At 42.5% G+C, this 25,170-nt stretch overlaps 1 protein-coding gene across 1 annotated transcript; it reads left to right on the plus strand.

Moving 5' to 3' along the window:
* Positions 1 to 12,000: 12,000 nt before the first annotated feature.
* ASB9 (ankyrin repeat and SOCS box containing 9) lies at positions 12,001 to 24,578 on the plus strand (the record flags this gene model as incomplete). Its single annotated transcript, XM_080614490.1, has 7 exons — positions 12,001 to 12,512; positions 16,741 to 16,820; positions 17,808 to 17,915; positions 18,832 to 18,982; positions 19,686 to 19,820; positions 21,004 to 21,195; positions 24,454 to 24,578. Exons 1-7 carry the CDS (start codon positions 12,419 to 12,421, stop codon positions 24,576 to 24,578), a joined length of 885 nt encoding a protein of 294 aa, XP_080470616.1. The 5' UTR covers positions 12,001 to 12,418.
* Positions 24,579 to 25,170: the final 592 nt, after the last annotated feature.

Below are 25,170 nucleotides of genomic sequence, written 5' to 3' on the forward strand. Positions count from 1 at the left end.
TTCCCTATAATCTAGTGGAGTTGTAGCAACTTCCAGCAGGCTGTGGCTATGCAACCACTGTACATCTGCTTGTCTGGAGCCCAGCTGCCCTGAGCACTAGCACATCTTGTCCTCTGAAGTTCAAGTGATGTTACCAAAGCAGGTGTGGGTGTTTGAAATAAGACCACAAAAATGTGTGAAAGTCTAAAAAAACCCTCCATCTCTTCTAAAAATGTCCCTCTAATACTCTAGAGATCTGCCTGTGTTTATTCATTACATGAATATTTTTTCCTGCTTAATTCAAGGACAGAACTGCAAATGTTTTCATAGACAGTGTAGGTCAGCTTTCAATGTCTGTCCTTGGCAAGACTTACAGAAAACCAAATGAATGAGTTGCTGCTCTTTTAGGCTGTCTATGCTTTGACATTTCTCAAGTCCTCAGAGTGTAGAGCAGGACAGAAGCAGGGCCTCTAGGGATGACTGTATCACTCATGCTCTTTTTGATGAATATTGCTCACCAAGCTTGCCTGCTTTTTCATCGCCTAGAATCATTGTTTCTATGATTCTACCCTAGAGTGTTTCATTGCCTTCCTAGGAGAAGGAATTTTTAGAGTGTTCTGACTTTGCCTGTTGTGGTATTAGTTTAAATATCATCAAGGTTAGCAGCCTGGACACAGCAGAGCTAAAAATGTATACTTCTTTAAGGTGAAAAATGTGGGATCAAGTGACTGGTGCAATGCCCGTGTGGCTCTGTAAAGGTCTGTTCATTTGTCCTTTGGTGTTCTGAGGGGAGAAATGTTTCTTCAGACCTGAGTTTTCATAAAATTCTTCTGTGAGAAAGGTCACAGTGTTTCACTAGTTGTAGTAAAAGGAAAGTAGGGTTAAAAGGAGAATCTGTCTCCACTTAGCTCAACTTCACAGGTCCAAGAGGCTGATGATGTGTTTTCAGGCTCTGAGATGTAATGTGTTTTCATTAAGGACTAGTACGCATGCTGGTACCAATTTTCACTGACTGTACATCTTAAGTCAGGGAAAATCGGGCTGCTGGAGCCTGAATATGGGCCTGGATTCCAGCAGCCTTTTAGTTCCTGTCCTTGCTTCATCAGCAGCCACCTCTCTCGTTCGATGAAGAGATTAATCTCTTAATTTCCCCATGAAAGCTTCCCTCTCTGAGAGGTAGGTCTAACATTTCCTGTACTTCCTTATTATTAATTCAGCAGAAGTAAGATAAACTGTGCTCCTAGAAGTTCAGGAGACTGGACCTACAATGCTGCAGCCAAAAATGAATGTAGTTTTCAGCCTGTGTTTGCACATATTGAATGCTATCCGATGGCAAGAGATATTGTCCATAAAGTTGTCAGTGACATGAATGACCTTATATAGCACAGTACATCATGAATCTCAGGGATTTGAACTCTAAATTCTCAAGAGTCTCTGAAAATCAAATACTATCAAGAAAGAAATGTCTATATTAACCTGGTGTCAGCAGATCTCTCTCAGTCTTATCTTCACTGCCAGCTCACCTGCTCTGCTTATAAGGTGGCAGTCAGGACACCATGTCTAAATAGAGAGACAGAGGCTCAGCTGTATGGTTTGTCAGACTTGCATTGCAATCAAAGCAGCTAAGGCACTTTATGTGATCTATTTCAGAATTTGCAATACTGAATTGATTTCCTACTGCAATATCAGTGAAAGCAGTTTTTCACTTGCAGAGGAATTTAAATTGAAAAAATGTATCTCTATTAAGGAAATGCTAAGTCTATTCAGCCTCTGAGAAAGTTTTATGGTAAGAAGCAGCAGAAGCTGCTCTACATTTATTGCTGATATTAGCTTCCCATCAAAAAATCACCTCACCTTTGCTCCTTCCTGGAGACATCATTCTTCCTGACATTCTGCGTATCAGACCATCTGGGGGGAACAGAGACATAATAAATTGGAAGAGAAGCTCATAAGTTCTGATGTCAAGAAATTTCATCAGAAACTTTACCTAGACTTTCTCTATTTTAAAAGATTGAGTTACCCATTTCATTCTCATTGACTGTGCTTTGTCTTGTAACAGTGCAAGGAAATACTGGTGAGGAAATAACTGGAGGAGGTATTTAATTTTTTTGAAGCTATGCCATATTATGTAAGGATAGGGAAAGACTGGGACAGTTTTCTAGGAGACTTCTCAATCTCGTTGGTGATTTTTAAGAATGAGTTTGAAAACCATCTCCCAGGTGTGGATGCAGCTGCTTTTCCCCAGGAGGGAGAAGGGCCAAATAATTCCACAAGGTCTCTTTCCTACAAAACAGGTGGTGTCTTCTCAGTCATTCTAAGATCATTGACAGAAACCAATTGTTTGGCTATAATATGTGGGGTTTTTTTTCTGGAAACACAGACATTTTTCTGTGCTGTAATATCCACTGCTATACCACATCCCTGGCAGTTTATCCCCAACAACTGCCACTACTATCTGCTTCAGTGAAAAGTGCTGCACATCTCAACAGGAATGATTACACAATATGCTGGCTATTGGAAAAGTTTTTCTGAACTATGAACACTTACTCATTCTGAGTACAAACACTGACTTGCAGTATAAAGCACAAGCTTGGGCTATGGATGCTCTCTAGCCATAAAGTCCCTGTTCCTGAATGTATTTTGCAGGAGTGGCTTAAACAGGTTACTGATATGCAATATACACTCAAAAGACTTCCTTTTATTGATCTCAATCTGTTGGGCCACTTTTCAGTTTTCTTATCCGTTTATTATAAGAGAGCCAGTGTGGGCTCAGAAATGCCAGTGATGAGGACCTCACAAATGTGAACCTCATCAGATGCTGACTTCAAGCTGTCATTCATTACTCAGTGTATGTCTATCATTGCTCATGATCCAGAGCAAAACAAAATTAAAAGGTCTGTGTATCAGCACTGTCTTTATCTTTAAAATAAGCAGTCTTTATCTTTAAAATAAGCAGTCTTCACTGTTTCTTTCTACCAATAGATGCATTCTCATGTCTCCAAACATCTTTGAAATCCTTTGTTTTTCTTCCTGCCGTATCTTTTCTGACACGACTAAGCTCTTGTTCATAGGCATGTCTTTCCTGGTCAGCTTTCTCCTGAATTCACATACTTCTTCTCTGTCACTAAGAAAATGTTTTTTAGTTTCCTCCTTGAGAAGTTTAATTCTTCAACAGCAGGCATCTTAGTGAGGCTCAGCCTATCTCCCTGTTGGATGCATTATTTCCCTTGCTTACCACGCTGCTGTGTTGGGTCATCCTCCCCTCTCCCCACCCCACCTTCCAAACCTACACATCTCAGCCCTCCCTGCCTTCTGGCTAATGGGCCACCTTCTCAGGGACATACAACAGTTAAAATAAGCACACCAACACGTTTTGAAAGGGTTTAATGGACAATGTTTCTCACAGTAGGTAGGAAAAGTAATATTTTAAGTTGGACCCTAAAAGATGTCTGTTTTGATCTCCTGACCAACTTGCTGGGTTCAAGATGACTTCTGTCTCTCACAGCGCAACTCTGCTATTAACATTTAACAGCTCCATCCTCTCTAGGACTCAGCTTTTCACAGCAGATGTCCTCGTCCCTTATTTTCTGTCTGGTTGAATTTCCCATTCACAGACTGAAATTAGTAAAATGTGGAATATACTGAGCTGCTGAAACTCGTGGTCATACTATAGGAGCTGAAATTCCTCACATCGGCCTTGGGATGCCAGCATCTCACCTTCCTGGGCAGATGCAGGCTCTGGGGGAGGCTGTTTATCCATCCATCTTTGTGCTCCCTCTTCTTGTGACAGGGCATGCCTGTGCCACTTCAGGCAGAGGGACCAGAAACTCATGCTCTCCAGGCTGTGTTTTCCCCTCAGGGAGCTCAAGCTTGGTCAATATCCACTTCTTGGCATTTAGAATTCTTCTCGCCACCAGTGTTAGAAATTGGTATTGTGCTGTGCCTGTGCAAATCCTTGCAATGGGGTGAGTGTCCCCTCCATGCCACTCTCTGCCCTCCACTTGTGGTCTGCTCTGTGGGGCAGCAGGCACAGGTTCTGCCCGACACCTTTCTGCTCCAAACCTGACTGCTGTCTCCTGCAGCACAACTCTGCTGCTGGCATTTAACAGCCCTCCAGTCCTTATTGGGTTGAAAATACTGGTGGTGTGTCCCAGCAGGGCATTAGGGCAAGTTTTGAAATAATGAAATAATAATAGTAATAAAAATCAAACACATTCATTGACTCTTAGTTGAAAAATCTGGCTGACTTGTACGCTGGGCTGACAGTTCATGATGTCTTTGTGATTTTTTTTCAGAAATTAAGTTTTTTCCACGCGCCAATTGCTCCTCTTTGTGATTTTTCTTTTTGTTTAAATGTTCTGTGAGAGATGTAAAATATGTTAATGTAAAATACAGATTATTCCACACAGATCTTCTAATTGTTTTCTGTTTTGTAATAGTTCCTTTATCCTTAAATTTTATACCATTTGTAGAAACTCGTGTTGTACATTGCAAGCAAATGGAAAACTGTGTCAAGTTTTGAATTGAAAAATCTTCAGTAAAAGGTACAGGGAATTGTGGAAGAAAGCATACTTTGCATATCCAGTTGAGAATAACATCCCTAAGGGGGGAGAGAGATGAATCAGCAGAGCATGTTATTCTAGCAGTTTGTTTAACAAGTCAGTTAAAGCAACGCATTAGTCAGCAAAACACTGCAACTAATATATGTACTTACTAGCACTGGGTAAAATTGCACATGTTTGAAGGATTTTGAACATATTTTTCAGTGCCCAGAAGCACACGCTTCGCTTATTTGTATCTCATTATCCTGCAAAGAGATGCTTGCTTCTAACAGTTTCAGAAGGTGAGTGCCTGCTGCCTCTAGCCTGAGGTGTGTATGAAGATACTTCGGCTTTGTGGCCAGGGAGTTTTGTGCCTGTCACCACTGAGTACCTGTCAAAGAAAGACAACTCACTCCCAAATATCCCAGAACTGCTGCTAATTAATGTGTGAGACCATTTTGGTTTGCTACGTGTGCTTTCAGGGTCGCTACAGATTTACAGCAAGGCATATATGTGAAATATATATATTTTTATATATATACACACAGCAAGGCATATATGTGAAATATATATATATTTCACATATATGTGAAATATATATATTTTTTTATATATATATATATATACACAGCAAGGCATATATGTGAAATATATCCTGAATAACTGCAGCGACTGAGGAACAGATATTTTGGGTTGGGGTTTTCCAAGACTGAAATGAAAACTTTCCTCTAAAACAATGCCAACAAGTAACGCCAGCTTGTTTCCACAAGCAGGTTCCTACTGGCTGTTGGTGTAGGGTGGGCAGGAAATTTCACCCTGAGCCTGACACTGCTGGTTGGTTGCTTGACGTGCTTTCCAGTTCTGTCCCTAAAGCATTCCCCTCCCATCCCCTGCAAGCAGCCACAGTAACAAGGTATCACAGCTGCTCTGCTGGATGGATGGCAGCTTGTTGACATTTATTAAAGACTTTGAGCTGAAATGATTCACTTTGTGCAGAAAATGTCCCTGTCTGCTACTCACCTATTGCAAATGGATGAGAAGTACCTAGGCTTTTCACGCTTGCAGCAGCTTGAGGAAGAAATATGGATTTGTCACTGACCATGAAATCACTTGTTACGGATTTCTTTTTTCGGATGTGTCTCAGGCTTGGCACCTAAGCTCATCCTTGTGGCAGACTTTGCCCTCATTAAAAAATTATGAGCTGATCACAATGGTTGCTTCAGGTCTTCAGGTGCCTGCCCCAGGGCTGTCATGAGGAGAGATGGTGAGAAAATGACATCTGGGTGCAACCCCCTCACCTTTCTAAGATGGAGAATGATTGAGAGAACTCTTGTTTTGTGGTCTGCAGCTGCAGGCTGCTTCCAGGTCTCTGTAGAGAGCAAGTACCTGAAGAACCGGCCCCTCCAAGCAGTCTGAGGGGGTTGCCAGGTGGGGAGGATGCAGGTAGGTCTGGCCCTGCTGCCTCCCTGCACCCTTGCCAGGGTGAGAGATGAGTGCAAACCTTTTCCTCAACACCACCAGCCAAAGGGCAGTCAGGGTCCCAGGGAGGCTCTGTCATTCCTCATCTGGAACACAGGGGATCATCCCAGGACTTGATGTGGGGTGGCCCACATGCCTTGGGAGAGGTCAGCTGGAGCCTGTGTACAAGGAATGTCTGCACAGCTGGGTGAAGAGGAGGGCTAGGCAGTCCTGCCACACAATTTGGTCTTTATGCTTCAGTTTCAGGTAAGCTTTGCAATCTGTACATCAGTTTCCAGAGGTGGTTTCCCTTTTCCCCTTCTTTCACAACATCAGATATTCAGCTTAGTGGCCAGGTTGAATGGGTGGTAACCAGGACAAGCTTGTACACTTGTCACTGTGCTCAGATCATAATCCTTTAGGAAAGGAAACTTATTTCTACAATATCAGCATTGTGAATCAGTATCTGTTAGCTGTTTCAGAGGATTTCCAGCCTCATGCAAAACAGAAGCCAAGTTGTGCTTGGGACAGCAAAGGGTGTTTCTACCAAGGCACACTATTGCTGTAGATGGCTGCTTATTGCAGCCCCAACTTTACATACAGAAAGTATGGATAGCTCCTGATCTGAGTAATTAATCTGTCCAGTACCAGGAGTGTGGATTTCTTATGACTGAAGATCATGTTAGGAACGGTTCAGATCCTATGGGCTTGACATAGGCTATTCCACAAGCCCTTTTCTCCAGAGCACTGCATGCCATCTTCCAGGGCAGGGTAAGTAGGTTGCTCAGGACAGCCTTGGAATTTCACACATTTTAGAAGTTTGCTAATAATCTTTTCCAAAAGAAAATAAGAACACCTGCTATGGCAGGGAACAGAAACAGATGTGAGGTTTGGGGATATTTTCCTCTGTCTGCCTTATTTCCCAAGCAGTTGCGCTGGCAGTGTAGCTTTCTGCAGACCATTTTTCGAAGCCAACAGAAGCCCCTGTTCAGGACAAGTGTTTAAGGGAGCACGGGATAATTTTTGTGCAAGTCCACAGATTGCATTTTATAGTAGTGGCATGGTGTTGGTAACTTTTCCCATGGGGAAGTCCTGGGAGGTCACGGCTGTGAGAAGAGCTGGAGCATGCTGTTCCCATCACAGGCAGAAGTGTGAAAAGATACGTCACATGAGGGACATTTCCAGAGGTAAGCTCCATCAGGGTCTGGAAAGCAGCCCATGAGTATGGGTGAAAGAGCTTGTTGCAATGCAATGTTCCAGAAGAACAGAGAACATCTAATGCCATTGAAAATAGGGAAGAGAAGCACCAGAGCAGAGGAGCCCCTTAATTAAATACCTCCGTCCCATGAGCTTTTCCTCACCCTCCTGTTTGCCTTTCCTATACTCCTCAGCTGTTACTGCTGTTGCCTCCTGTACTGATAGGCAGTGGGAAGAGAGAGCAACTAAGGGGACACATGGGAATTTGCTTGGTTTGGTAAAAACCACCACAGGCCTTTGGGCTTGGGAAGATGATGCATTTGCTAGAGGCCTCCATAATGGAGAATATGCTCTTAATGGGACCAGCCACTATGGGTGCTGCTTAGCAGGGCCAACTCAGCTGACTTAGTGATGCTGATCTTGCTTATGATACATTTGGTTTTTTCCATGCTGGTCTAATCACTGGGATTGATAGAAAACTATTATTAATTTTTGTTTGTTTTTTTTGTTAATGGAAATTGTTTTTCTGACAAAATTAATATCTTTGTGGAAATTATTTTGCTTTCTTCAGAAATAGCTATTTTATACTGGAAAGGTTGGGAACCAAAAAGATTTGCCAGCAAACCAAAGAATTCCCACTGTTTTTCAAAACTAATAATGAGAAGTTAGAAAGGAGGAGGAAAGAGATATTGAAATCTTCTTGATGCCTGGATTTGGGTTTCACTTATATTTGGTGTTTGAGAAAACTATCTTACAGTTAGCCAAAATCTAGGAGACTGTGGTAAAAACCACCGTAGCTCTCAATAACGAGGTTTAGGGTTTTGCTGTAGTTACACCTATTATCTATGTACTGGTGTGTATTTGTCACATAAGAACATTTCACCACACTAGTAACCTGGCAGTGTTGACAAACCATGATCACAATCCATGAGACAGGACAAAAAAAAAACCAACCCAAACCCAAGAAAGGCTTGAAATTGCAATGATTTGAGAAAAAAAAAAGTAAAAAACCACAACAAAAACCTTTTGGGGTCTGTATTCTTTTTGCATGGACTGTAGTGTGTAAGTCTTAAAGCCAGTTTAGAAAGCAATGTCAAGATTTATTTTGTAGCGTATGAAGATGCTTGTGCAGGTGTTCCCTGAGACACATCTGGCACCAGATAGTGAAAAACATAGTGTTACTGCTCTCCTCTCTGTGAGGAGGATGCCCCTAATCCCTTATCTGCCACAACGCAAATACAAGAAACTTGTGTGCAAGCCCTCATGCCAAGTTTGTCCTGCTCCCTGGGAAATCTTGATGCTTCTGTGTATCTGCAATGAGTTAAAACACAGATCCAGGTGCTACTGACACCAAGAAATGTTTGCTACCTCCTTCAGGGTTTGTTTGCTTTGATTTAGAGACTCCCTTGTTAAGTAAAACTGCCAACCTGCATAAGGAAACAACAGTTACTTGCAGAAGTCTGTCTGGTCCCCAATCAGGCTAATGGGATGTTTGCAAAGTGAAGTTTCTGTGAGGGTGAGAGAAAAGGAAAATGAAAACATTGCATACTCAGAACACTTAGAAGAAAAGCCTCTGGAGGAGAGACTTGATTTGAAGAAAGGACATTAGGGTTACAAGAACTGGACAATACTACAAATTTCTCCAAGGGAGAACTTCTTTACTTTGTGTCTGCTCAAAGATTTCACAGCAGCTTTCCAAAGAAAATCCAGGTACCTCTGGAAAAAACCCCATCGATTTAGTATTCCTGCAGACAAGCTGTGGCAGATTTAACTGCTGTGATTTAAAACATGGCTGTCCCAGATATTTGCCTTGTTTATTGGCTGGAAATTACTGCCTTAGAGGAGAATGTGACATGTGATAGTGTGTCAGGGCTCAAGTTTACAGGCTGGAGAAGAAAACTGCTTTTATGGCTTTTTGAATGAGCACAGTGGACTATGTATGAAGACAGTTGAAGCATCAATTTGCGGCCAGTGCTGCCATCCCTTGTAAGGGTGTGGGTAATCTTTTCTGAAAGAGAGGAATGATGACAGAGGCCAACAGCTTAGACCACTGCAGCTAAATCTGCTGGAACTGTCTGTCAAAATCCACCCCCTGTAAGGTATAGGTGCTCCAAAGTCAAGGTTTTGTGGTTCAGGAATTGGACAATGCTGGACTTCTGCTGGAGTGAAGATGTTTCACCTTGTGCTGTTGCATCCAGAAGCTGTGAGGCACAAAGTTCAGAACACTGCTGACAGTTGGATATGGTCCTGTCATTTGGCTGTGAATTTAGCTATACTGTTAAGGTGGGTTTCACTGATTGAACATATGCACCTACATCTCTGTCCATCATTTAGGGCTCCCTTTTAGAGTCAGTGAAGGCTGACTCTAAAGGCCCAATTTGTGCCCTCTCAGAGCAGGCATCTAAAATAGGTGACATGAATCATAGTCTTAAAATGCCCATTCCTCTTCATTAACTCTAAAGGAAAGTTAAGATTTCTGGCTCTGGCTCTGAAGGTAAATTAAACAAACCCCACATTTTGTGTCCAATTTCCAAATATTTTCTGCAGTTCTGTGGTTTGCACCCTCAGAAACCAACGCTGAATTTGCATGCGACGACAGATTTATCAGCGGTATGTTTTTGCTGTTTGTAGCAATATTTGTGCAAATAAGAATAATAAAAAAGTGTTATACATTTTTAAAGTATTTTCTATGATGAATAATTGGTATGCAAAATTTAAAAACTGATTAGCAAGTGGGAGAAAAAACCAAGAGAGTAGAACATTTATTTGAATTACTTACATGAAGTTAAATTTTTGAAGGAGAAAAGAATGTTATTTAATTTAGAAGATATGCTACAAACAGAAAAAGTAATATTGAGCACTGTGGATTCAACTTTACTGTGCACTTTTTTTGACTGTGAATGTTCACATTTCAATCACGATGAAGTGATTTCTGTAGCTAACTCCACTTATGTAGAACTTAGGAACATAGGTGCTATTTACATGCAAAATAGTATTGTAATGGCTAAAAGCTCTTGTGTGTCTCTATGTTGTGTAAGCTGTTTCTGATCTGCATTTGAAGTTGTGTGGTGTTTATCTCGAGATCCAGGTTGATGTTCAAACATGTTCCCTTGTAACTGGAGAATTTTCTGCTTGCTTCTAAAAATGATTTGCAAATTACTCTCTGATGTAGTCTCACTGCATATATGCAGTATATAGACTACATTTTCAGCTCTAAGCATATTCCACACTTGCATGTGAGCTTGGGCTCACATTGCTGTGTCATTTACTCCCTGAGATACAAATACACGTGAACCAGGACACCAACAGCCCAGCATAAGCATGCTCGTGGACTAGCACCCTGCTAAGCGGATCTTGGAGACACCCTTTCAAAAGGGGTGATGAAGGGCAGGGATGTCTGCCACTATGGAGGGGGCTGCAGGCTCATCAGCACCGTTAGGTGCTCTGTACACGCTTACCAGCCTCCAGGAAGACGTGGCTACAGTTCATCTGTCAAGGCAAAGGTTGATGTAACACAACACGACCAAAATATGTGCAACTAATAACAGACTATTCAATTACGCTATGAGTCAGTAGGCCTCTTAGTCAAACAATAAGGAATTTCTGTCTTATTCCTCCATCTTATTGTACTTGAATTCAAAGCTCTTAGCTAATACTTCTTCACTTATAAACCTTATTATTACATATTTAGATGCATATGCTGATTTCTTTTAGTGGTGGAATTGCTGCATGTTTGTAAATACTGCTAAAGATACGATCATACATAAGATATGGCAACCTAACCATCAAACTCAAGCAACAGTAAAGGGGAATTTTTTTTTCCAATCCTCATTTCCCATGTTAGCCATCAAAACCAATATTTATACCACTTTTTTCACTTACACATTTTACCGACAACTCCTTTAATGCAGAAGTTTCAATGACTAAGGCACAGATGTAATTTCCAGTCAGAGCAAAGTGTCACCTTGCATCCAGCATGCAGAGCTAAACCCAGGAGGCAGGAGGAATTTAGAAGGGGACATCTGAGATCTCTTGCATGTGATATAGATGGGAATAAAAACTAAACCAAGTTGCTTAGGCTCAGTTGAGATAGGATCAGGATTAGCCCAGGATTAGCAACTTTATACCTGCAGATACACAAATGCAAATTCTCCTCTAGTAGGCAGAAAAAAAATCCCTACAGCAACTTAATTTTTATTAACATGGTTTAGACTTTTGCATAGAAATTCTGCACTTGTATGAAAATGGGCAAATATTCAAGGACAGAAAAAGGGTTTTGTGCCTGTGAATTATACTAATGTGGGAAAGAAAAAGGTGCAAATGGAGATGATCTGTGAGAACAGAATTTTTGTGAACAGACCCAGAGAAATGAGGCAGAAGCCCTCCTGACAAAACGTTGCAATTTGTCTGCTGGTAGGTCCATGATACTTATTTTAGACAGACAAATTGCTGGAAAATAAGAGGACACTGCTTAGATATGAAACTCTGATGTGACTGCGACTCAGTGAAATCGATTGAACTAGGAGGGAAGAAAATAAACCTGTGCAGTGCTGTGATTTCCACACCATGCAGACAGCACAGGGCCTCCAGTGGGAAATGCAGTTCCCCAGACATGTGGTTTTAATATCTGTGGGGTATGCAGTGATCACTGCTGTGCAGCAGGCATTCGTCTCTCCTTTTCTTGCGTACAACCAGGGCTTGACAGATAAGAGGGGTGGTTTTGCACAGTGTACAGTGTCCAGGGAGGCGTGCAGCAAAGTTGCCTGCAAACATCTTGCTTGGAAGTGGTGCAGATCAGCGCGCGCTCGTATCTCTGTGGGTTTTATTTGCAGATCCCCTGCAGGCAGAGTTTGCTTAACTAGTTGAACTGGCTCTTTCTGTCTTGTTTTTTTGGCAAACTAAGAATTTCCTTCCTGATAAAAACGGACGGCGGGCGCCCCGATTGGGTGCTGTGTTGGGGAGGATGTGACATCAGGCACATCTCTCGCTTCGCTGGATCGCTGGCTGCCTACCAGGGCAGCCAGGGAGCTGCTTCATTAAATCCCAACCCAGGTACTCGAGTTTCTGCACAAAGTGCTGCCGGCACCACATACTGGTCTGTTGCAAGATCTGTTTGACTCCTGCATGCAGAGTCTGCTTAATAGATCACTCCCACCACTGGCAGCTTGCCGGGGACGATGGAATTTGAACTCTTGAGACCGACCACGAAGTGAAAAACCAGAAATTGGACACACGGGGCTGAGATGGATGATGAGGTAACAAATCAAAAAGGCAGCAAACTGCAAGGAGCCAGAGGCCAGGCATCTGCAATGTCTCTATCAAACCCACTGATGAGGGGTAAGTAATGCTCCCGCCTTGCCACCAGACTTCACCTCTGCCAGTGGCAGCAAAGGGTTGGGTCAGGCTATAGTGGTGTGCTGCTCCTGATGTTCTGCTTCCAGGGCAGGTCCAAAGTCAGTCCTACTATATGTTCCCATGCCTCCTTACTTCAGATGGGATTTTAATAAGCTATTCCTATTTGATACTGTATTTTTGGTGGGTTTTAGTGTATCACAGAAAAAAAGTGTCTGATTCTGTACCACAGTTTGTACAAGTGGAAACAAATGCAACCCTCAAACCACAGCACACTGAAAAAGAAGTTGCAATGTGGCAGCTCAGCATTGGCTCAGTTCCCCTTGGTTTTTTTTCTTTCTCTCTTTTCACTCCCTTCCTCCTTCCTTTCCTTTCTCCTTTCTCTTTTTATCTTTTTCTTTTTTTTTAATATTATCCTTTTTTTTCCTTTTCCTTTTTTCTTTGACTTTATTTTTGTCTTTTTGTTGTTGTTCAGTTTGTGGGGTTATATATGTTTTTTTCTATTTTTCTACTGTCTTTTTCTTCTCCTTTCCCTTTATCCTTTATCATTTGTCCTTTTCCTTTTATTTTTTTCTTTCAGATGAGCAGAGTAAAGTATTGTTCCCCAGGCTGAACCACTGGCCCTAGCAGGTTCTTCTGCAATGTCCAGGGTGCCGTGGTCAGTTGTGACCAATGCGGTTGTGGTCACCAGTAGTTATTTAAATGAATGGCTTCGCTTTGATCATTGCTCTGTTGTCTGGCCCAGAGCCACTGAAAATATGACATGGTGACAAAAGACAAGTAATTTAAATTCACGTAACAGTTTAGCTGGATGTGTTCTCTGTAGTTCTGTTATCTGAGAAGCTGCTCCTTCAGCTCATGGTGAGTGCGGAGGGAATGAGGTAATTAAGGTAATGTGACTTTACACTCACACCTTTCCTGGGCTGTTCAGGATGCTTCCATTCACACCTCATAGAAAATTAACACCCTAAAACCACAATGCAAAGATGATCAGTATATCTGCTGTGTAGTCTGCCTTTCCTCATGCGTGTCATGTATGTACATCCTGAGGCTGGGATGGGAGTGAGGTTATTAACAATGTGAATCGAACCACATCCACACTGGAGATGAGGTCCAGCAAAATGGAGACTGGAAGGAAGGGAGCCCACACGCCTCACTGTTTCACATAGATCATTTGGTCCTTTGAAAATCAGAGTTCATTCCGTTCCTCTTGTGCCTGCCTGCTCCTTACCAGAGTCAACAAGCTCTGCTAGCAACTCACAGCAGGAATGTATTTATTTGGCTCAGGCTACATGTATCATAAACTTTAGAGAAAGCCTTAGAATATGAAGAATACCATTTGTAATACTGTTATATATAATGACATAGGCATGTGTATATGCAAATATGTATGCAAGAGCATACCTCTGCCAAAATGATTTCAAAGCCCCTTGCAAGCTCCACTGTGCATGATCACTATGGAAGGAAACTAGCCTGAGGACAGGCATGGAGTGTCAACACCCTCCAGCTGATCAGAGGCTGGAAAAAGATACTTTCGACCATCGCCACAAAAATGAGTGCTCTGTTGTCCACACAGAGTGGTCAGGGTTCGCATGTTTGTGTGGCTATTACTACAAGGCTCCCTCTGTGTACAGAGCCCTGCCAGCGTTCACGTGTCCAAGTGATGGCAGTGCAATTAAACAAGAGGTTTAATGGGCTTGCTGGGATTTTCAGTAGCAAAAGGGGAGCTAAGGTGACCCAATGCCACTGAAACTGTGGGGTTTGCATGTCTAGATGCTGAAGCTATTGAGGCCTGACTCAACTTGCCTGTGGACTAAGGTGTGGGTAAATTTAAAATTGGGATAAATGGTCTCATTCCTCTGTGAAAGAACAGCCGTACATGTTTTTGGCAATGAGAAATCCTTGCTCCTGTGGTGATACACAGCTGTGCCACCCACATACACTGGCCTTTCTACTCCTTAGGCAGCTCTGGTGGGCAAAGTATTTTGAGGACTCTCTGAAAAGTCACTATTTCAGGATGTTAAAAGTCCATGGCATTTTCTTAGGCTTTAGTCAAAAGCCTGTGTATGGTATAAATATGGATCATTTGTATTACTGACAGCTTGCCTCCTGTGCTATGCAGAAGAAGGGAGTGAGACCCCACCATCTTCTTCAGCCTTCCTCCTCCTCCAGCCAAGGAACATCAGTTCCAGCCTAGAGCAGGCAGAAAATAGAAACTTTGTGGTTTGCCAGAGGGTGATGCCTTGGGTGCAGGAACTGAGGAAGTTTTCCTTCCCCTCCAGGGAGGTTGTCTCCCCAGTGTTGCTTCAGGGTGGAGTGCTTGCTGCAAATGGAGTTAGGGCAGGAGAGATGGCATCTTGGGGCCATGCTGTTCATGGCAGCAGATTCGGAAGTATGCCATGGCAATTAGGCATCAGAGAGGCCTTTCAACCCCCTCTTCCCAATGTATCCAAGGCTGATGTGAAGCTACCATAGCCCTCCACTTCCATTTAGGATGAAAGTCCCTTTCAGTCCAGAATTCCCAGCTGGATTACTGCATGTTGGTACATGTTTCTTTTTATTTTCCACTGACATTTATTTTTGATGCATATGTGGTCAGTCTTTAATATTGTTAAGACTTGGCAAAATCGCAAGCTTGTGGCCAGTCCATAGATGACTCTGGTCTGGCTCTTTTTAGAGTTTCAGTAGAAACCTGTCTTCTCTCAAGAAAGCATTGAATGGAAAAATTCTGTACGTGGATGTGATGGCATGACTGCGCACCTCCCTTTTTGTCACAAGACTGCTGACACAATGGTATAACAACTTAGTAGATTGCATAAAACCCCACCTGTATTTGTGTGGCCAAAAAAAGATCAAGCTGCAGCTCAGAAAACTTGTTCTTCAGTCTAGATTTTTAGAATTACTGTAAACATGCTTCCCTTACAACTCATGCAGATTGGGCAATGGCATTAGTCTCTAAATGGGAAAATCAAAAACCTAGTTTAATCCATCAATGAGCCAGTGTTCATAGATGGTAAGATGCAATACGTACATGTTTGCAAAAGTGTGCTACATCAAGTAACTCAAAAATGGTTATTGTAGTAGCAGAAATAATCCTTTTACCTATATGAACAACTCTTGACAAGTATATTGCACAGTCATAAAAGAGTCTTGCAAGAATAACTATAAATCTATAGCAGACCTTTTGCGGCCACTAGGCTGGCAGAAAAATATCCCTCTACCTAACATAGTTATGTAGGCAAAGATATTCTGTGTGTGATTAAAAACACATTTCAGACACCACCATCCTCAGGTTACAATTTACATAGTGCAGAATTTTCCAACCACGAAACCATTGTAAGTCTCACTATACTAGATCTTATCTTGTTTAAAGTTCATGTCCTTTACTGAGTATGCTTGAAGATGGGAGAGCAGTAACGCAACAGGCTGGGACATGGCTGACACAGTTGGTTATCATCCTGTTCCAGCACACTGTATCTCTCTGGCTTACCGTGTCTCACCACCCTTACAGTGAGAATTTTCTTAATGTACCCTCTTTCAGTTTAAAGCCACCCCCCTTTGTCCTGTCACTACATGCCCTTGTGAAAAGTCCCTTTCCAGATTCCACTGAAGTTCTCCTTCTATTAATATTTCTATGGTTTATACATGTTATACCTCACTTCGTGGTTTCAACAATGCAGAGAGTACAGCTATTACTTAAAATACACCACTTCAGAGGCTAGCACCAAACACTGAAAGCTGCAAGGCAAAATCTACAGCTTGTATTTTGGTACCTTCCTTGTTAGATACTGTTGACTCCAGCCCAGCTCTGAGCAGAGGTAAATGACTGAGCAGCCATAACATCTTCAACATGTGGTCCTTTTGCGCTAATTGGTAAAGGGTAATGAGCTTGTGAATACAAAGGCACTGGGAATAGTTCAAAGTGAAGGACAAGCTCGGTCAGAGCAACGCAATTTTCTGCAAATCCCTCTCTTCTCTTCTGAAGGGGAGTGCAGCTGCTCAACACCAGCAAAAGATGAGTTAAAAACACACCCAGAGAGAAGCTATCCTCTTGTCTCACTGTCTCCCGATAGCTGCTCCAAAGAAAACTTGGCAGCTCAAGTAATAAAATAGAAGAAGAGAGGTTTGCTGGTGTCATGCAGTTGAAGTAAAGTATGCTGATGTGACAGTCCATGGAGTTGTTAGCCTTTCTCCTGTCTTTTTTTTTATGCAGACTTTGTTTCAGACTGGTCTCCTTTACACGATGCTTCTATCCATGGACGCCTGTTTACTCTGACGAAACTCATCAAACAGGTACCCTTTCACAGGGTTGATTTTTCTACAAGCAGTTCTTTGCTTAGGACAAGCTCTGTATGCTAAGCTGATGGTGTATTGATATACCCTGGGTCATAATTTAATTCTGGGGCAGGTGATGCGACCCTGATTGCTGGGGTCTCTGGGCAGCTGGAGAATTCCTCCTGCAACTCCTCCACCTTCAAGCAGTGTTTGGTGCCCTGGCTGAGGGGCAGCTCCAGACCTGGGCAAGGCTCTGGCAGAGACTTCAGTTCAACCTCACACACATCTGTTTCTGAATTGCTTGAGGGTACCAGAGCCCCTGCTCCTGCTACAGAAGGGCAGAGCTAGTGAGAACCAATTCCTGAACCTCCCTGCTCCATTTCTTTGAAATTGTTGGGTTTAGCCTGTGGAGGAGTTGATGGGAAGGGAAGGATATTGGAGATTCTTCCAGCCTAACCTTCTGGACCATCAAGCATGCTAGAAATGAAAATTCCTGTAGAATCAAACCAATGTTTTCTAATGCAGGGGCTGGCTTTCCTTCAGTGTGCCTTGCTACAAGGAGCAGAAAACACCTCAAAAGCATTTCAGTGTTTGATCTAGTCAAACAACCACAACCTCAGCAGGCAGAAAGTCAGAAGGCTTGAGCAGTGATTTAAAAATGTGTCAGTCATGACCTTGCCAAGAACTCTAGGATCAATTTTTCATCTTGTTTTGTTATTTCATGTTTTGTTATCCATGGTGTGGTAGAAATAAAATCATTCTGAGCTCCTAAAAGGATGTCTGTGTTGTCCTATTGGACAGTCCACTGCCTACAGCTTTTTGCGCTGATTGGCAGCGTGTGGAAGGCTCATAGCCTCTTTCTCTACTTATTGAGATGAGTGACTCCAGGCAGTTGGGAAAGGTCTGATTACATAAAGCTTTAAGGCTAAAAAGTTGGGTTTTTTTGTTTTCTGTAGGGGGGGTTTTGGTAGTTGGTTGCAATGATATTTTCCATTATTTCATCAGGGAAGTGATGTGAATCTTGTTACAGCAGCTCAGGTGTCTCCACTGCATGAAGCCTGCCTAGGAGGTCATGCTGCTTGTGCCAGTGTCCTATTAAAACATGGTGCTCAGGTGAGTACATGATAGACAGACCATTATCTCTAGTGTTAATATATTTTATGATCATATTTTAATGCTAGGTGACGTACTATTTCATGTCAGCATATCACTGTGATTTACACTTTGTACTTAGCTCTGCTTAAGGTGCATGTTATAAAATGCCATTTTTAATAAAGTAATCCAGAAAGCACAGATATAAATAAGTTACTGCTGTTCTTTAGATGAAGTTGCAGGGTTCTCATCATTTACTGAAAGCATAAGGGGAAGTTTTTCTTGCAAAGGTTTTATAATCCTGCAACAGTTAAGGATACACAAACTAATCTCATTGGTGTTGATATGCAGAGCCTCAAATAGAGGTGTAGGACTGTTAGGATCAACATGATAAAATGGGAAGAAAATTGGAAAAACTTGCAAGTAAAATAGTGAAATAGGTGTGTCTTATGGCCTCTACTTTTCAAGCTAATGTTGGAATTATAGGGAATAAGAAAACTCATTGTATATTTATTACCTTTCAGTTTAAAATTAAAAAAATAAATAAAATGAGGGTTGCACATTTTCAACTAAAAATACACTGATTCAGGAGAGGGCTACAGGCAGGTGGGTTTCAGCTGAGATCACTGAAATGGGCATGCATTTAACTTTGTGACTTGGTAACTCCTGAGAGAGCCCAGAGTGGCACTGGTACAACATTCTTTTTCAGGAGGAGAGACCTGGGGCATGTTTTAAAAGGATTTTTTTAATCATCTTTTTAATAAAAGGTTGTAATCTTCCTAACCGGCAGGCACTTTTTTTTTTTTTTTTCAAGAAATTAAATAAAAAATGAAACCCCTGTTTTCTGCTGAGAAACTGGGTAATTTTCATCAGTTTTGAAACACTGAGAATATGAAAAAAAACCCAAAAAAAGCCTGATTGTGCTATTTTCCCTCAGGTGAATGGAGTTACTGTGGACTGGCACACTCCATTGTTCAGCGCTTGTGTCAGCGGCAGTGTGGCTTGCTTGAATTTATTGCTGCAGCACGGAGCCAGCCTACACCCACTCTGTGACTTGGCATCACCCATCCATGAAGCTGCCAAGAGAGGTAATCTCAAAGGCATCACCACTCCTTTCCATGGTGCTAGAAATGTGTTGAAATGGAAGAGAGAGATAATTTGCTTGACTTTGGTCATGTGAAACACCTTCCTAGTTGGTCTCCTCACAAGTGATGCAGTTCCTCCCACTCCTGGTACTTACTGAGGGCAGCTCAGTTCAGCTCCTGGGGCCTCCGAATTCACAGGGTGACAGCTGGAAGGTGATCACAAAATGGTTTGGGTTGGAAGGGACCTTAAAGCTCATCCAGTTCCAACCCCCTGCCACGGGCAGGGACACCTCCCACTAGACCAGGTTGCTCCAAGCCTCATCCAACTTGGCCTTGAACACTGCCAGGGATGGGGCAGCCACAGTGCCTCACCACCCTCATAGTAAAGAATTTCCTCCTTACATCTAACGCATTGTCCAAGTCAGTCATCTATGATGTGGACATCTGAAGGAGTTGTCTGGCTATCTTCAAAAGCACAGTGTGATTCATCTCATCTTTGGTAGACAACTGATATGAGTCTGATAAAATGTGAGGGATTTAGCCAGTTTTTGCTAACAGTGGTTTTACAGCTCCTGTTTTGCAGGTTGGAAACACTGGAGTGGAAGAAAGTATTAAACTACCATCTCTTGACAAAACAAAACATTGAATCATTGCCAAATTACACCACTGCAATAGGGAATTTGACTTTTCCTTTATCCCTTTTAAGGTCATGTGCAATGTGTTGAACTCCTCGCATCCCATGGGGTAAATATAGACCACAACATCAAACACCTGGGTACTCCACTTTACGTAGCTTGTGAGAACCAGCAAGTGAACTGTGCCAAGAAGCTGCTTGAGTCAGGTAAAGAGAAAAATAGAGGATCGTGTACTTTTGTTTCCGGCAACAACTATCTTTGGGTGTTCTGTGCGTCGAAGATTTAGAGAAGTTTCTGCTCTGAGACCTGAAGATGTTTAGCTCTTAATAGCAGCCTTGAGTTAAATGGGGTAGCAGGGTAATCAGAGTCTTCTTGACACCAGAACTCAGATTTACAGTTCCCAACAAATGATGGGTGATCCTGGATTTCACATGGCCACTGGTGGCTGGAACAAACACCATCCTTTCGTGTCTGTGTGTGTGATGCCACGGTTATTTGACGTGGACAGGAAAAAGTTCTCTTTTTTAATTTTCCTCCCTCTTTACCCAACACAACTAACTGAATCATTTTTACATAGGATTTTTTGAAAACATTTTGCCTACATTTTAGGTAGGTAGGTCATTATTTAGCACAGTGATCTTTTTTTGTTTGGAAGAAGTAAAATTCAAATTAATCTAAATGTTAAATGTTTGGCTATTATTTTCTGGTTTGTGCAATTTTGGGGTTGTTTTTTTATGTTTTGGGTTTTGGTTGGGATTTTTTTCAGTCTTCTGTATAAGGATGTGTACTATAAAAACATTGTGAATAGTTCAGAATTACTTCTGCAGCTCACCCTTCTCAGGGTGTTTTAGGAGCCTTTAGCCAAGGGTAACAGATGGGGGAACATTCATCAGAGGTGCTTGTTTATCTCCTCCTCTACCTGCCTGCTGTGTCTCTAGAACTTTTCCATCCTCACATTTTTTTCCTCAACAGATACTTTAGCATTTGGAAATCCCACCAGCTTAAGCCTCCGGTACAGAGCAGGTTGAAACCCTGCATGTATTTTAACAGAATGGGGCACTGGGATGGGGAACAAAGGTGGGCCGTAGGTGGAACTGTATCTTTGTCCCACTTCAAGGTATTCATGGGCTGAACTGTGAATGAGGGACTTCATGCACAGTTCCTCTGGGATCATATTCTTAGTCACAACCCCACTCTTCCTCAACCAGTGTGAGTTGTTCATGTACAAACTGTATTACCAAGCCCCAGTATAAGGAAATCCACTTCTGAATGGATGCTGGAGCATTCATAGATTATTCAGAGAAATAGCAGCTAGTGTGGGAAATGGAAAATGGCTACTGTATAGCCATTATTCTTTGCCATTATTCTTTGTCGTGTCTTGGTGTTCAGGAGCAAATGTGAACAGTGGCAAGGGCCTGGACTCCCCTCTGCATGCGGCTGCCAGGAATTGCAGTGTGGAGCTGGTGACACTGCTGATTGACTTTGGAGCAGACATTTGGGTGAAGAATGATGAAAGCAAGAGGCCGATGGAGCTGGTACCACCCGGCAGTCCTGTGGGGCAACTGTTCCTGCAGAAAGAAGGTGCACCTTAGCACTTGTTTTATTCTTTCAGTCACGATTTGTTAGGGAAAAAACAAACTGCTGCAAAAGGCTACACTATTCCATGCTACTCGCACTATAAAACTGAGAATAGCTAAGCTTATCTCCATTCAGTAACATATGGACGCTGTGTTTTCTAGTGTCAGAGTATAGTGGAGCACTAACGGTGATAACAACAATAACCCATCTTTTGACCTCTGATTTGTGAATCTGCTGCATTGGAGAGCAGTCATATGGAGCTTGTAATATAATGCAAAACAGAGTTTAGGGTGAAAAAACAAACAAAATACTCCTTAGATATTAATAGTAGCTTTTTCTGACTACCTAAAGCACCAACGTCAGCTGGAATCTCTCAGTTCCCTTGTGTCTGAGACAGGAGTAGACCCAGGAGTGTTATCTGGAGTGTGCTGACAAACAGGCAGCAAATCTTCTCTGATGGGAGTTGAGACTAGCTAGTGAGTGCTAGGACTCGGATCTTTGGTTATACAGTATGCTGACAATCAGGTGTGTACTAGATACTTGTCTCAGAATAAATGCAAAATTGCAAACAGGAAATATTCAATGCATAGAATCATAGAATCACAGAATGGTTTGAGTTGGAAGGGACCTTAAAGATCGTTTAGTTCCAACCCCCCTGCCGTGGGCAGGGGCGCCTTGCAGTAGACCAGGTTGCTTAAAGCCCCGTCCAGCCTGGTCTGAAACACTGCCAGGGATGGAGCAGCCACAACTGTGATATTCATACTGAGATATCAGCATGTAATATTGAGGAAAGAAAAAAGTACATTGAAAGACTGATCTTCTAGTTCTTTGCCCTTTACTTTTATTGTTTGGTCATGTTCATATGTAGGTGCGAAAGTATCTTTAAAATGAAAAACTGTGGTTTTTTGTAAGGATTAAGGAAAATTGCACAGAAATTATATAAAGAATATATATTTATATATGCATATGCATTTATACACTAGTCTGTTTTTAAAGGCCAACATTATGTGCTGAATAATTCAACAGTATCAAACTGTAAGCTTAATGTTTAGGAAGTGCTTATTTTGTACCTGTACAAGAAATAGTTCCAGGTAATTTTATGTTATAGATTATGAATATTTTAATGAATTATGGAGAGAAATTTTACTTACTATTCTTGAGGAAAAGTAGAATAAGGTCTCTAGTGTCTACTTATTGTTGTACTTGTGTTCTCAGTCAGTCAGTAAGCTATATGCATTACTAAATAATCTGTATTTTCATTATTTTAAACAAGCTGCTGATGGTGTGGTCCATGACTCTGTTATGCCAGTTAGATGTTGATGTGATTTGTTGTCATAAAAAGTTTCCACCAAGGTAAAACTGGAATAGCAAAGTGATGAGTCAGGCCCTGTTTGAAATAATGACAGGAACATAAGAGCATAAAAACAACTGTGCTGTGCATGTTATGTGTGAGCAACTGGCATTTGGTTTCACAGTCTAATCTATGGTGCACAGTGTTCTTTTCAGCTCAAATCCCTGCTGCGATAGACTCCCAGCTCCTGTGGCACCACGTGTGTCCTGTTTATTTGAGATAGAATAATATTTCAGGCACACCCTATGGAGCTGGCCTGAGAACCACTGCTCAGGCTGAGCTGATGGCTAGTGCAGTAAGGAACTTTTCTAAGTGAAATTCAGCAATCGACATCAGAAATTATAAATGTCTGAAAGGCATTTTGCTGCTGAGTAGTGTTTTTCTGGTGTTCTCCAACGCGCCCTTCTCTGAGTAGGGCCATGCTTGATGGACAGCTTATGTCCAACTTCTTTTGCTGGCTGAACTGTCAGTTGCAACCCATGACAGTGCTGCAACATTACTCCTCTGGTTTCACACAGAGGTTTGGAGATCTGCTGTGGGGATCAGAGTCACCCTGCCAGCCCCACAGCCCCTCAGCACTGGCATGAATGAGCTGCTGCTCTCCTGCCCCTGTCCCGCATATGGCTCTTCTCCCCCCATGCCACAGTTTCTGGGGGCAGCATCTGCGGCATGTTTTCCCCCCAGAGTTGTAGTTGGTGAGTGTGCTCACTAGTCACCCTAGGACTAGCCCAGAACAGGTGTAGTACATGTGGTGGTCTCCCTTCCCATTACTTCATCATCCTGTCAGACAACCACATACCCTGAATGCATTGCAGAGAAAGTCCTACCTGTGGGCTGGAGAACTAGCTGATGATCCAAAAATGCTGTATTTTTAAGGAGTATGCTTGTGCTTGCTAAATATTTTCCAGTGTTTTGGTAAGTCTTTAGGTTTGAAGTAATTTTTATTTTTTTAATTGAAGCTTTTTAAAATGAGATATTTACAGGCTGGGCATTTATCTGTGGGATCAGAATGGCCACAGCGTGACACGACAATAGCCAGTTTAACTTGTCCCATACTGGCTTGCCTTGTTTTGTACCCAGCCTTTGGGTAACTAACTCAACTCATTTGCTGACTTCTAGCAGAAGGGTGCAGCCCTTTGCACAGCCCTTCCAGTACAGCAGTTTTCAGCCTTGTAGATCTGCTGGAAATGTGGTAACCTGCATGAGGGAAGTCTCAAAAGGTGAATAAAGCTGTCACCTCACTACATTTTTTCTGCAGCCCCTGTTCTTTCCCAGTGCATTGTACTCCACAAGCACTAACACTTCAGCTCCCTGGTCACTGCTATCTTAGCTGCCCAGCAGGCAGGCACGTCATGTGGTACCTAAATTGTCCTCTCCCAGCTCACCTACCTCCCTTTTGCTTCCTTCAGAGCCTTTTCTTATCTCCTCCCCACTCCCAGCACCCCACCCTTTGTACACGGTTGCTGCTGCTGCCTCCTTCCACCCTTCTTATCCACCCTCCTATAGCCCCTCTGTGACTGTCAGTCTCAAGCAAGAAGTGGGCTGCAAACTTGGATCTCACTGGGGAAGTGAGAGGGAAAGGACTTTGAAGGAAACATCGATCATGTCTTCTTAGATAACACAAACTGTTCCCCACTCATGCAGCTTAAAAGGGAAAGACTGACACCTGTAATGCTAATTGCAACTGTGTAATGACAGAGAGTAACTAGGCTTGAAGTGCACTGCAGGTGGGCTGATGTCCTTTAGTGGGTGCAGTCTTTCACTGCTGAGCATTCTGGGGCCCATGCACCTCTGGCACAAGGTAGGTCGCAGGAGGTGGGGGGAGCAGTGATGCACAGCTGATGTTTCAGGTTAACAATTTTGGAGTGATAAAGCCACATGTGTGACTTTTTTCCTGTCTCTTTCTCCAGGGCCACTGTCCTTGATGCAGTTGTGCCGCCTGTGCATCAGGAGGTGCTTTGGACACAAGCAGCATCAAAAAATAACTGGACTTCTCCTCCCAGAAGAGCTGAAACATTTCCTTCTCCACGTATAAGCCTTACATGTTTGAATTGGTGCCTTTAATAACACAGCAAGGTTTGTTGAGGAAAGATTCTTTTCTGATCAGTAGTATTGACAATGCCTGCGGTGTTAATTTATGACAATTGTTGGTCTATAGTAAAGCCATGAAAGGCCCAAGAAGCATGGGACTGAGCAACTTGCTCAGAACATGCTACCACCACCCCTAGCAAATCTGTCTTTTTGGGAAGGAAGAATTCTCCATGATTGCATGGTGAAGCTTGGAAATGTGACTTGAAAGCCCCCTAGAAAGCGTAGAAAATGAGCATAGCATTTTAAAATAGATCTCTTGATTCTCTGGCACAGGTTCAGAGGGCTCGTGGTTGGCAGCCCTTTACGAAGAAAACACATAGCCCAGTGCAGCATTAACATATCTATTGAAGATGCTGAGGATAGCACTCGTGTGCCTGCCATCCATGAGGGCAGGCACACATACCCACACCACCGTATGGGTAAGGAAAGGGAACGCAACTGAATCTACTTGCAAAGTAGATTGCGGATGCCCTCTGCAAAGTAGATGCGGAGCCCTCTGGCAGATGTTATTTATTTTCTAGGTATATTGCACTGCA

The sequence above is a fragment of the Psittacula echo genome (assembly GCF_963264785.1).
Source record: "Psittacula echo genome assembly, chromosome: 3".
In the NCBI taxonomy this organism is placed as follows: domain Eukaryota; kingdom Metazoa; phylum Chordata; class Aves; order Psittaciformes; family Psittacidae; genus Psittacula; species Psittacula echo.